At 51.0% G+C, this 12914-nt stretch overlaps 4 protein-coding genes across 4 annotated transcripts; 1 reads left to right on the plus strand and 3 right to left on the minus strand.

Moving 5' to 3' along the window:
• Positions 1 to 650: 650 nt before the first annotated feature.
• On the minus strand, positions 651 to 1472 carry HO173_008701 (uncharacterized protein; the record flags this gene model as incomplete). The annotated part of the gene is made up of 1 exon (XM_037310597.1): positions 651 to 1472. The coding sequence occupies one exon, from the start codon at positions 1470 to 1472 to the stop codon at positions 651 to 653; it is 822 nt and encodes a 273-aa protein (XP_037162579.1).
• Positions 1473 to 3708: 2236 nt separating this feature from the next.
• Positions 3709 to 5376, plus strand: HO173_008702 (uncharacterized protein; the record flags this gene model as incomplete). The annotated part of the gene is made up of 1 exon (XM_037310598.1): positions 3709 to 5376. The coding sequence occupies one exon, from the start codon at positions 3709 to 3711 to the stop codon at positions 5374 to 5376; it is 1668 nt and encodes a 555-aa protein (XP_037162580.1).
• A 3716-nt stretch (positions 5377 to 9092) lies between these two features.
• On the minus strand, positions 9093 to 11104 carry HO173_008703 (uncharacterized protein; the record flags this gene model as incomplete). Its single annotated transcript, XM_037310599.1, has 3 exons — positions 9093 to 10309; positions 10835 to 10987; positions 11044 to 11104. 3 exons carry the CDS (start codon positions 11102 to 11104, stop codon positions 9093 to 9095), a joined length of 1431 nt encoding a protein of 476 aa, XP_037162581.1.
• An 835-nt stretch (positions 11105 to 11939) lies between these two features.
• On the minus strand, positions 11940 to 12793 carry HO173_008704 (uncharacterized protein; the record flags this gene model as incomplete). The annotated part of the gene is made up of 2 exons (XM_037310600.1): positions 11940 to 12561; positions 12615 to 12793. The coding sequence occupies 2 exons, from the start codon at positions 12791 to 12793 to the stop codon at positions 11940 to 11942; spliced, it is 801 nt and encodes a 266-aa protein (XP_037162582.1).
• Positions 12794 to 12914: the final 121 nt, after the last annotated feature.

Raw genomic sequence — 12914 nt, forward strand, 5'->3', positions numbered from 1 at the left:
TGACAAGGTCCCTGCGTTGTGTTCCAATGCTACAAACAGTCGCACTGCAGTGCGATCGGATCTGAAATGTATACCTACTCTTCATAAGTAGATCTTCTTATTTTCTTCCTTTTCGCATGTCGCCACCGGAGCATTGACAAGGTCCCTGCGTTGTGTTCCAATGCTACAAACAGTCGCACTGCAGTGCGATCGGATCTGAAATGTATACCTACTCTTCATAAGTAGATCTTCTTATTTTCTTCCTTTCCTCCGAAACCAGTCTCCGCAATCCCATCCCCAGCCCCCAAAATGCCGTCCTCCGCAGTCCAACCCCTTGCCCTCATCTTAACCTTATTCTTCCTCTCCCTTCTCTCCTCCCTCCCACCCTCCGCCGCCTCCGCCATGTGCAGCGAGCTCTACGGGCACCCCCAACAACAAGCCTGCTGGCAAATGTTTCACGGCCCCGATGGCATCCCCTCCGACGCAAACAGTCATCTCTTCTCTCTTCCTCTACGCCGAAGGCCGCCGAGCATACTGACGAGCCAATGGCGAAGGAAGCAGCGGTTGCCGTTTTTGAGGTCGAATGGTGAGTGATGATTTGGCTCAAGCTTGCAGGAAATGGAGTATACGCTAATGACTCTGGAACTCCGTCAGGGGGTTGCAACCTGGCGCTATTGGCTATCGAGCTCGTCGACCAGACTATCACATACGACACCACCACCTGGGCCGACACCGTCGAAAGCGGCTCCCTGATCTACAACCAATGCGTCTCCCCCACAGAAACCGAAGGCGGATTCCACATCCCTTCGGGTGGATACGTCCTCACCGGTAGGTGAATCTCGCGACCCTCGACTCTCCAGCTGGCTCTTACACTGCTGACATGCACGCATTGCGGGCACATAGGCGACCACGGCCGCCTCGCCCTCCTCCTCTACGCCTCCGGCTCCACCTACGACCGACAAGTTCAAGCGGACCTCGCGAGCGGGAGGACCGTTGTTGCGGAGCAGGATCCTGGGGATGGAAGTATCGATATTTCGGCCAACACTACGACCGCAAATACCTTGAACAATCTCCTCGGTCCAATTCTCCCAAGAGCTCGGATCAAGGGTAGATAGAGCAGAACCTTCAAAATGCGTGCGATCCTGACCAGGCGTTAGGTTTGTCAGACTGAGGTCGTCGATCTTCGTTGAAAGAATGTGTCGCACGATGTTGGTTCCGTGGATGGGTAATCCCGTCCATGGATGAGGTATAGTACCAAATCCGACACACCTTATCATACCTCTCGTGGGCCAATCAGGCTCCAGATTACGTACCTTGTTCACGGATGAGATGGTCTTACTCCGTGGACGAAAGACAGCCCCCACTTCCACTTCCTCGTCTTCCAAACGATCCTGAGGGTCTACAGCAGTGTGCCGGGCCCCGGCTCCTTCGTCTACATTCCTCATCATCTTCTCACACCTCGACGGCGTCACCGGCTGCGTTTTATCGCACATAGCTAGGTACATACTTACACTCTTGTCGTTTCTTCGGATGATAAGTGTCCCTGGAGCCGGCCTTGGTCACTTGCAAGTCTGGAGTGACTGGAGCTCGGCGTGAGGGGGGTTCTCTATCTGTGTGGATAGCCCGCCGACGGTCGGGACTATGACGGACCCCAAAAAAAGGCGCAGCTCCTAATGGCTGGACACCAGAAGTTTTTCCGTCAGTACCTACAAGCATGCCAGGATTCTTCCCTAGGCCAGTAGAGTCCCGGTCTCCTGGCGCCTTCGTCGGGTATGAGTCTTCTCGATCCGTCCACGGATGGTGGCCCCATTCATATCCGCCACACTTCCTAAGAATTATCGATGAACGGGATACTTATCGATGGACGTGGTGACTGGATCCATGGACGGGAGCGATACATGAGTGGTGTGCAGCCAAACCAGGCGTTTTAATATATTGAAGGGACCACTGATTTCTTCGAACCTTCTGGGACGTTGTTATTTGACTCACAGCGGTCGACGAGGTGAATGGGTGTATGAGGTCGCTGGGGGGCAAATTACAAATTCATACCCCATCTTACATTTCCATACCCCTCACCGAAAGAATGGGTTAGTTGTCCCATTCATGAAAAACACGCGTCAACGCACGATAGGGGCCCACATAGAGTGTAGATAGTGGTTGGGCCGTCTCACGCCGGGGATGGCAAAGCCTAAATAGGCCTAAATAGAGGCCTGAACAGGCATATTTCTCGTACCCCAGCGCAAGAAAACTCCCATGCCTATGGCATAGACCTGGAGTGAAATGATAGCTAGCTATGTATAGGTGTGGGTGGGTGGGACAAAAAGTGTGCAATGGCTCTGAAAGAGACGAAATCGAATGAAGAGCCATTGACAGGTGCAAAACAGGTGGCTATATAGCTCGTACTGGACACCTGTCCCCAACCCCTTACCGGGGTACCAACAGGGTACCAACAAGGTACCAACAGGGTCATGATGTCATGTGACCCACTAACCCCCAGTCCCACTTGGCAGTATGAATTTGTAAGTTGCCAGTCTTTGGGGTATGAATTTGTAAGTTACCATTTTTTGGGGTATGAAAATGTAAGATACCATCAACTTATAGATCTAGTTATCCCTATACCTGTAGATCATTAGAAGGGTATTTAGGGTGTTCCAGGCTACCTACCCCAATTGTTAGTAACCCGAGTTACCGCTAAAGGGTTGAATAGGGGTGTTTGTACTTCACGCTGCAGACATCCCTAAGGGGCCCCGCAGAGCCCCCGGAGGAATAATTCCTAACACCAACCCGCCCTATAGATGGCAACTTACAAAATCATACCCCCATTAATGGTATCTTACAAAATCATACCCCTATTAGTGGCATCTTACAAAATCATACCCCGTTGGGGTATGAAAATGTAAGATGGGGTATGAATTTGTAAGGATCGCATAGTTTGGGGTATGAAAATGTAATTCGCCCGGTCGCTGGGGGTGCAACCTTCTACACCGGCAATCTCTCAGACAAAGAGTAGCAGCTTCAGAAATTAAAAAAAACATCTGACTTACATGGTGAACTTGAATGTTGAGGAGAAAGATAATGTTGCTCCGCTTAATACTCGGTGATGGTTATGATTTCTATTACTGTCAGTGTCATGCTGACTCTGTGTACGGATCAAATGCCGTGGCCTAGCTTGAAGTGGTCCTTGTAGCCGGAGCCTCCCGTGGACCGCTGCAGGTTTTAGCGAAAGGCTTTCGGCTGTCCAGACTCGGAAAACGTCATGCAACTTGCTTTCCAATCCGACCAAAAATAAGTAGCTTTGCAGTAGTCCATTCAGTTAATTCATTAATTACTTACAGTAACAGTATACATATTCCTTCACTATCTCCTTAGTCTTCAGCCTTCAGCCTTCAGCCTTCACCCTTGTCTGCCTTTTTAGCAGACATCGAATATCTTTGTCTGTCTGTTAATGGACCCTTACTGCTCAAGAGAGCATGGCCCCCCCCCACACCACCTGCCCCATATAGCCTGGATGCGCTTACACCCGTCTGACCTCGACCATCTGCAATACCCGAAGCTGACTGCATAAGCTGATTAAATCTAGTCTTGCTGCTCTCTATTTTTACATATGACAGTCTAATCACTAACACATTTATTCTCTATATATTGAGCCTTTTTTGTACCTTCATCAAATCTCCTGTCCGCAATCCATCTGAGTACCAAACCAAGTCTCATAAATAAAAAACTAATTGAATGGCTGCCGTGTTGTGCTCTCTCCTTCTCCTTCAAGCTGTTGGCTTGGTCTGTGCCTCTCCCGTTCAGCCTCAATCATGGACGACTACTCTATGGGATGTGATCGTGGTCGGTGCCGGTCCCGCGGGGATCATCGTCGCGAGCCGGCTGAGTGAGAGCGGAACGAAGAAAGTCCTCCTCCTCGAGGGAGGCGGGCCATCCTACGGCATCACCGGAGGAACCGAGAGACCGCAGTGGTTGGTCGGCACAAATTTGAGCCGTGTCGACGTACCAGGGCTCTATGATACCATTTTTTCCGGTCCAACCAATTTGACCTGTGGCCCCAACGAGGTGAACGCTTTCGTGGGTTGCTCCATCGGCGGTTCCAGCGCCATCAATGCCGGATTGTTTTTTCAGCCACCGGAATCGGATTTTGACACCTATTTCCCCGCGGGCTGGAAGTATGCTGATGTCCTGCCTTCCATCAACCGGCTCTATCAGACGCAGCCCTCCAGCGACATCACTTCCGAGAATGACATCCTGTATGAGCAATCCGGATATACGGCGGCCAAGGAGTGGCTTGTGACCGGTGCCGGCTTTTCTGAAGTCGCCATCAATACAGACTCTGCAAACAAAACCAAAGTCTTTGGCCATCCCATATACGATTACAAGAACGGTCAGCGCGGCGGGCCCGCCATCAGCTACCTGCAAACGGCCTTGACCCGCTCAAACTTCCACCTGCAAAGCGGCGTCTGGGTCAACCGCGTCCTTCGCACAGGCAGTGTAGCCACAGGCGTCGTCGCCAACGCGAGCGGTGTCATATCCACCGTTTCTCTATCCCCCAACGGAAGAGTCATCATCAGCAACGGCGCCTTGAAGTCCCCAGAGCTCTTAATGAAATCCGGCATCGGCGACCCGGCCGTCTTGGAACGCCTCCAACAAGCCAACAAGCTCGGCGGCCTCCCCGCTTCCGCCTGGATCAACAACACCGCCGTCGGCGCCGGCCTCTTCGACAACCCAAACACCTTCATCGAACTCTCCAGCCCCTCCGTCCAATCCTACACCTACACCTACAACGACCCTATCCCCGCCGACGCCTCCCTGTACCTGAAAAGCCGCTCCGGCCCATACTCCTTCGCCTCCGAAATCAGCGTCTTCTGGGACTACGTCCCGCACGCCGACGGCACCCGAGCCGGCATGCAGGGCACCATCGGCACCGCCGGCTACGACGGCTACACCACCGACCAAACCGTCACCCTCAACATCTACGGCACCTCGGGCCTGAAATCCTCCGGCACCGTCGTCCTCGACGCCGACTTCGTCCCCGGGCCCCAGGGCGTCTACTTCAGCGACCCGCAGGACGCGCAGGACATCGCGGCCTTCATCCACGCCATCTTCGCCGCCCTGCCCGCGTCGAACCTCGCCCCGCTCAATATCCCGGCCGCGGCGTCCACGGCGCAGATCCTGACGTACATCACGACGCCGTCGGCGTACACGGAGGGCGAGGTCAACCACTGGTCCAGCTCGTGCCGGTTGGGGCGCTGCGTGGATGCGAACACGACGGTCATCGGGATGCGGAATCTGAACGTTGTGGATGCGTCCATCGTGGAGCCGTTCACGGTCAATCCGCAGTTCGGCGTCATGGTGGCGGCGGAGAGGGCGGCGGAGCTGATTGCCTTGTTGATGTGAGTGTGGTTGGAAGCGGCTGGGAAGTAGTTCGATCGGATGTTTCATGAATTGTATCGGTGTCGCTGCTCCAACTTAACCACATCATTCGCTGCCATTGTGCCCCGTAGCGCAGCAGATGTTCCACTCCCTGATCTCGATATCCGTTTTCGTCTAGTAACACTTTCGCGGCATACGACCCTCGAGTAACCATCTCCCCCGTATTCCCTTCCACCCGTTTAGCCATCCTTACGTCCGTCCTCTGTATCAGTACTCACTTCCCCTTACCGCTCCTACCATATTCTCCCTTCCCTCCCCACCAACCATCCAACTCCACCGCCTACCTGCCACTGCCCCTGCTCCTGCTGTCGAAAGATACGAAAACGACACCTACCTCCTTTAATTTCATTTGCTCTTGACCTCACGACGACTTAGTGCTCGCAAACAGTGAGGCCATACACAAAACAACGCATGCACAAGTAGATATGTAGATAGATGATTGGGCATATCCAACACTGGGGCAGCTAAGACCTTTTTGGACATGCAAATAGTCCAAAAAAAGGCCCCCCAGCGCTAGAAAACTCCCATGTCTGAGCGACATGACCTGGAGTGAAATGAGGCTATATACAGGTGTGGGTGGGTGGGAGAAAAATGATATGGCTCTGACAGAGACGAAATCGAATGAAGAGCCGTTGACAGGTGCAAAACAGGTGGCTATATAGCTCGTACTAGACACCTATCCCCAACCCCTTGCCGGGGTACCAACAGGGGTACCAACAAGGGTACCAACAGCCACCAACGCTATGGCCTCATAATGGACCCACTAACCCACAGTCCCACTGTTGCGATTAGTGCTCGCAAACAGTGAGGCCATACACAAAACAACGCATGCACAAGTAGATATGTAGATAGATGATTAGGCATATCCAACACTAGAGCAGCTAAGACCTTTTTGGACATGCAAATAGTCCAAAAAAAGGCCCCCCAGCGCTAGAAAACTCCCAAAACCCAAGACGTCGTCCAAAGAGGGTGAAGGTCTCGAGAAGGACTCCTGACGGTACCTACCGCAGCAAGCAGTAAAGACCAACAGCACTAGCGCGGACGGGCTGGAAGGTGCTGATATCGTAGTGATACTCTGAGTATATGGGCTAGGTGAATAACGATATACAGGCGATAGGAATCTGACTTTCAACGGCCTAGCAATTAAATCTCGTTATTGCTAAGGCCGGCGTCACGTGCTAATATTACAACCCCTCTACGGAAGGAATAGCCTAAATAATAGCCCTCAACACCAAGTGACGTCAATACCTCACGGAGGTTATTAATAACGGCCTCCCTAGTGAAAAAGGAGCTCTTCAGCTAGAACAGCGGTGCGTCAGGTAAGGCTTCCTACCTAAAGAGGTGATGTAAGGCTTTAACTGCGCATGCGTTATTGCCTAATACGGCGACCGTGAGTATAATCCCACGACGAAATGGGTCCGTTTTAGACACTGGAAGTGTAAGTTCTAGATAATCATCGAACAGCCTCACCGAGCGACGTATAAAAAACTATTCACCGAAGTCCTTCTATTAAAGGTCTCGCTTACTATAAGTAAACTTACCTACGCGTAGGAATACCGCGAAGGCGAGGTAAAAGGAGGTATATAGAGTCGCTTTAGCATAGGTTGACTTATCGAAATAAGAAAGGATTTAAAGCAATAGATCCTTAGTAATTAGACGCCTTTCTTTCATATCAGCTTCGCTACGAAGATGTTAACTATCTATAATAATACGTTATAACTAAGAGTGATAAAAAACTAAGAGATTATCGAATTCCATATCCACATGGGCTAATCTAAGACCGATAAGATATACCTTTATAGACTTCGACTTAACGCGGCGAGTGCTTAGGTCAGCAATCCAGCCCGTAAGGACATTCATAGTTACTGAAAAGGGAGGCTAGATCCCTATCAGTGCGCAATAAACCGTATAGAATCTTACTGAAATCGCATATATCTTCCTGGTTTTAGTTACAAGCCCCTACCAGAGAAGTCATATAGCCTCTCAAGGCAGTGCGGTCTAATTGTATCAATATTCTAATAGGTCTCGCCCTATTTCAGCGGAGATATAAGACCTTTCAGCTGTGGATATGCGTTAGCGATTTTTCGGTACCGAAAACGTAACAGATTATCGGCCAGCTGGTTAGCCTTCGTAGATATCCAAGTGGGCACTACTATAATGTCGTGAGTAGCTGTCAACATAGCTATATCGCGCAATAAGGCTATAATAGGCCCGTGCATGGAGGATTTGCGTAATCTATTAACGTATGCGTCGTTATCGCAATAGAGAATCAAGCGAGATCCTCGTAACTATTATAACCACAGCTCCATCGCGTAATAGACAGCCTTTATTTCTTTGAATTATATATCTTTGAAACAATGACGTATGGCTGTTTTGATGCTAAAAACGTCTTTAAGTTAAATCGATTGAATATAATCGGGATGATCGAGAATATAGCCTCTCATACCGAATTTTCCAGACACATCGGTCCATATGTGCCACATAACCCGACTGTCGACGTAACGTATCAAGGCGACGCCATTCCAGTGCTTCAGGAAAGTGTCCCACCATAGTAAGTCTGCCCTCATATCGCCTATAATCCGTACGATTACCACAGGCCTTCGAAGGGCATCGAAAAGTCGCCTCAAGAATGCTCTTCCTGAAATCACGACTTTGGCAGCGAAGGAGAGGAAGCCAACCGCTGACTCGAGCTCCTGATATGAGATGATTGCCCTTTTTAGAAGGTTTTTAGCCGTGGTTCTCGCCTTAGCCAGCTTATCCGAGGGGAATCTCGCCTCCATACGAATACTATCGAATTCGATTCCTAGGAACTCAGCTATGAAACCCACAACATCCTTCGTATAATTGATTCGAAGGCCTAATTCGCCACACAGCTGGTCGAACTGCTGGGCGTATGCAGTTGCGTCATCACCTAATAAAAGGATTACGAAGAAATCGTCTAGATAGTAAAGCATTACTTCCCATAGAAGGATCGCGATTAAGATTCAAGTAAAGGCCTTTGCGAAGAGATTGAATAGAAACGGTGATATGCGTAGTTTAAATGATAGATATCGTTCCTTTCAATAGCGTTTATCGCAATTGAAACCAAGTAGTCATTAGTCCGATATAGCGACGGGTATATGTCTAAAGGCGTCTTTGAGGTCTCTTTTGACGAATTGAGCCCTTAGGCCTTTCTATAGCAGTGCTATTACTGCGTCATCGTATATAGCATATTTCAATACGCCCTACTCCGCCTGGATATCGTTATTAACTAAGTGGCCGTATAAGAATAAGAGGTCATAAATTTATCTCCAACCTCCATCGTGTTTCGGTACCAAACCGAGTAGCGAGCAAATATAATGGGGCTTATTCTGAGGGTCAACCTCGATTAGGCGATACTGCTAAAGCTATTTTTAAAGATCCGCCGATAGTATTTGAGATGCTTGATATACTAATAGATAATTTTAATTGCGATAGATTAAGATAGGGCCTCGAAAACCTATCTTAGCGCCCTTTCGAAGAATAGCCGAAATAGTTTTAGCAAATATTAAATCCGGGTAATCGTTTAATTATTTAAATCAACTATCAACTATTAACAGTTCTTAATAGGGCAAATCCGGGTCTAATAGGTTATACAGCGCGTATGGGAACCCCTCAGATATGCACTATAGCGACCAGGGCATCTACGGGTGCCCTGGGAGTCATTCTGCCTTGGTAACACGGTTACCCAGTGGCAAATGATTGGAGCTACTCACAGCTGGGTTTGGGGCCTTGGGGCACTTATCTGCCGAATGATTTTGCTGACAGACCATACAGACATGTGAGTAGATGCAGCGCTCGCGAAAACAGCTACCTCTGTTGAAATTCTTGCAAATTCCAGTTCCTCCGGCGGCAACGGGCTTGCTGGGGCCAGGCGCAGCGGTATTTGGCTTGCTATTGCCCGCATAAGTCCCTTTGGGCACGAGAAGGTCCCTGCAGCTCTGATCGTCCGCTTCCCAGGCCTTAGGGTCGTCTTGGCCACCCTGAATACGTGCAGTAACAAAGGCGAGGTGATAAGCGAGGATGAAGTTAAATCTGTAGGTGATAGGCAGCCGTAGTAGGCGAATAGCATACGCATATAGGGTCTTATTTAAGCCTTCCTTCACGCTAACGTATACAAAGCGGCCAGCGGCTACCGAGTACACATGAAAGCAGTGCATCATGTGGTTATGGCCATTGACGTCCTTATCCTCCTTGGCCGGGGTAGTATGCATATGGGCCAGCTTGGCGAAATTTTTGGTCTTGAAGGTCCCGAAGAAGATTTGCTTGAAGTATTTGACGTCCACACTTCGGAACCTTTCAGCAATACTAAGAAAGGGCTTCTTACCTTCCGTGTGACGAAAGGGGACCCCTCTTCTTTCCTCCCAGTCCGACTCAGAGTCGGATGAGTCCGAATCCGATGTGTCCGAGTGATGATGACGATGACTGCGGCTGTGGCGGCGGTGGTGGCGGCGTGACTTATGAACCCGGCCCTCGTGATGAACCCGGCCCTCGTGATGAACCCGGCCCTCGTGACGATGGCGATGATCTCGCTCCTCTTGGACCTTGGATAGCTGGGCTATCAATTCCGCAAGGTCTACTTTGGGCCCCCCAGTAGGCGGGGGCGTTTCGTCGATCTCGTCCGGGGTAATGGTCCTCGATGGCGTTTCAGGTACGAGGATCTGGGGGGGAGGTGTTTTGGCCTTGGTGGCCTTTTTGGCCTTGGGGGCCTTAGGGGCCTTGTTGGCGGCGTTGGAGGTCTTTTTGGTGACCTTGGAGGCGGGTGTGACTCGTGTGGCCGCTTTTTTGGACCTGGTAGCAGCAGCGGGAGCCATTATGAAGTGTGTAAAGTATGGAGTGTGTTTGTGGTAGTTGGATAGTGGTGGTAGTTGAATGAAGGCTAATATGTATAGACTCAACTACGAAAAGAAGAAGAAAAATGATATGGCTCTGACAGAGACGAAATCGAATGAAGAGCCGTTGACAGGTGCAAAACAGGTGGCTATATAGCTCGTACTGGACACCTGTCCCCAACCCCTTGCCGGGGTACCAACAGGGGTACCAACAAGGGTACCAACAGCCACCAACGCTATGGCCTCATAATGGACCCACTAACCCACAGTCCCACTGTTGCGAGTTTGGAAGGAGGCTGTCGAGTCATTTTGCGGCAGACAGAGCCGGAGAGAGAGGATGGGGGTAAGGAGTTTGTTGCGTTTGACATGGGTGGGAGGGAGGGAGGGGATGGGATGGGATGGGATGGGATGGGATGGGATGGGATGGGATGGGAGGGAAGGGAGAGAAGGGATGGGATGGGAGGGAAGGGAGGGAAGGGAAGATAGTACGGTGATTCGGACCGGAGTAGAGTGTAGGTAGGTAGCTCGATTGATACTACAGGTCAGAATAGATTAGAAGAGAGTAGACCCACGAACGAAAAGCCTTAGTGAAGTCTTCGAATGCCCTCGCCGCTTTCCTAGACAGGAAGGAGTGCGTGCTCCGATCTGCCGAGTTCTCAGCGGCCGTCCGGTGGCTTCCCTCCCCGCACCAGCGGTGATGTTGACCTCGTCTAGCATGGAGATCGCTGTTATCGCGTTAGTGACGTCTTGTATGGTGGACGGAGGGCAGAGATGGTCGTACGATTGACATACCATCCATGAGACTGACCAATGCTGCGCTTGGGTTTTTTCTGGGGCAGCATGCTCGTCGTCGCACTCGCCGAAGCTTCTGATGTTTAAGAACCTGAACAAGATCCGCCTTTGCCGCTCAACTGACTATCCCTCAAATATGTTATAATCTGTTGATGTACTTGGTTGATCCGTTGTTTGCAGGGAATCCTAGGTCACTAACACTGGAAACCAAGAAGTGTCATTGCTGCAGTCTCGCTGGTGGGAGGACATTGAAAGGTTTTGTGTGAAGTCAGGGTTCTGGCTTTGAGATGCGCTGATCGGTCCTTATAAACAGAGATAGAGTCTACGTCCAAGGGCGGACTCTGATTGTTGCCAAAGCGGTATGACTATGATATCATCCAATGGCCATCGCCTTGACCATGTCCTCCTGTAGTTGTCCACTGCTTCCTTCGGAAGCGTCGGTTCAATATCTCGTTTGTTGTTGATACTGACTCCGCTGCAGGATCTAATGTCTTCGAAGATGGTGAATCTTGGCGAAGGACAGTAGGCGTGTTGTGCCTCTGAGGCCCGAGTCGGAAAACCCCGTGATCGTGGCGTAGTCTCCGTAGCCCGAATTGTGAAAAAGGATACACACCGTAACGATAGGGAACAGTAGCACCGCTGTTTGACACTCCGAGGCTGTAGCTGATGCCTGAAAAGATAACGAAGTACTGACGTACTCGACGAGCTGGGCGTCAACGAGAATTTTCGCCGATTGCTCTACCAGCCAGGAATAAGTGCAAGGTCTTGGAACGCCTTCATTTAAGATTACGGGGAGAACACAGGGGCTCTACTTGTATTTTCACGTACTAGGTTTCCTACTCTCCAACCTTCACCCCAGCTCATCAACATCCATCCATACTATGCCTAGATCTCATCAACCCTAACCCCACCCACTTCGCCCCCCCAAAAGATCCTACCCGTCATCGCCTCCCCCACCGCCAACCGGAACGGCTCAATCCGCTCAAAACACTCATCATACACCGCAAACACCGCCATCGGCTTCCGCGTAAACGCAACACACATCTCCTCCAACACCACCTTCCACAACCCGCACCCTTCTCCACCCTCTCTCCACACTTCCATCACCGTGCCGGGCGCCACAGGCGTGCTCTTCCCCGCATCGCGAGTGATCGCGAACGCGGCTCGGAGTTCCTGGAAGACGAGGCCGTGAATGGGGGCGATGTCGAGGTAGCGGGCCGCGGCGAAGATGCGGCAGAGAAGGGTGCAGGCGTCTTGGATGGCGGTGGGAGAGGTGCCCGTGCGGGTGCAATAGGGGAGGATGTCGAGTTTGTCTTGGTGCATCCAGCGGTAGATGTGCGTGAATGCGAAAGGGTCATGGCCTCGTAGTGCGAGCGTATCGGGAGTGGTCTGCTTGGCGAGCAGGCGGGCAGCGACGGGGGAGTGGTACATAAGTAGTCGTTTGGATAACGTGATGGGTTTCGCTGCTTTGCCGACGTAAACGGAGACTGAGGGTCCTTGCATGAGTCTGGAGGAGCTGTTAATTATGGTGTAAGTGGAGAGAGACGGTAGGTGGCCTACTCTATAAGGACTTCGGTGTGGTCGGTGATGCCTTCTTCCGCGAAATTGGGAATGGGGTCCGATTCTTCGAGCTCTGGCTCCTGCACGTCGAACATGGTGTCCTCGTCCTCGAGAGTTGATGTGGACGTTGCTCTGCTGGGACTTCCGAAAGACAAGACTCTTCTCAAGATGTTGGACATTGCTGTGGTTGTAGGCGTTGGGGTGGGGTCAGTGTTTCAGCGGCGAGTGGAGTTCGAGAGTCTCGGAGCTTGAGGATGAGGGTTTAAAGGAAGAGATAAGTGTCATGCGAAAGTGTCGATA

This window comes from Letharia columbiana (assembly GCF_014066305.1).
Source record: "Letharia columbiana isolate WasteWater2 chromosome Unknown Sc0000033_s0, whole genome shotgun sequence".
NCBI lineage: Eukaryota > Fungi > Ascomycota > Lecanoromycetes > Lecanorales > Parmeliaceae > Letharia > Letharia columbiana.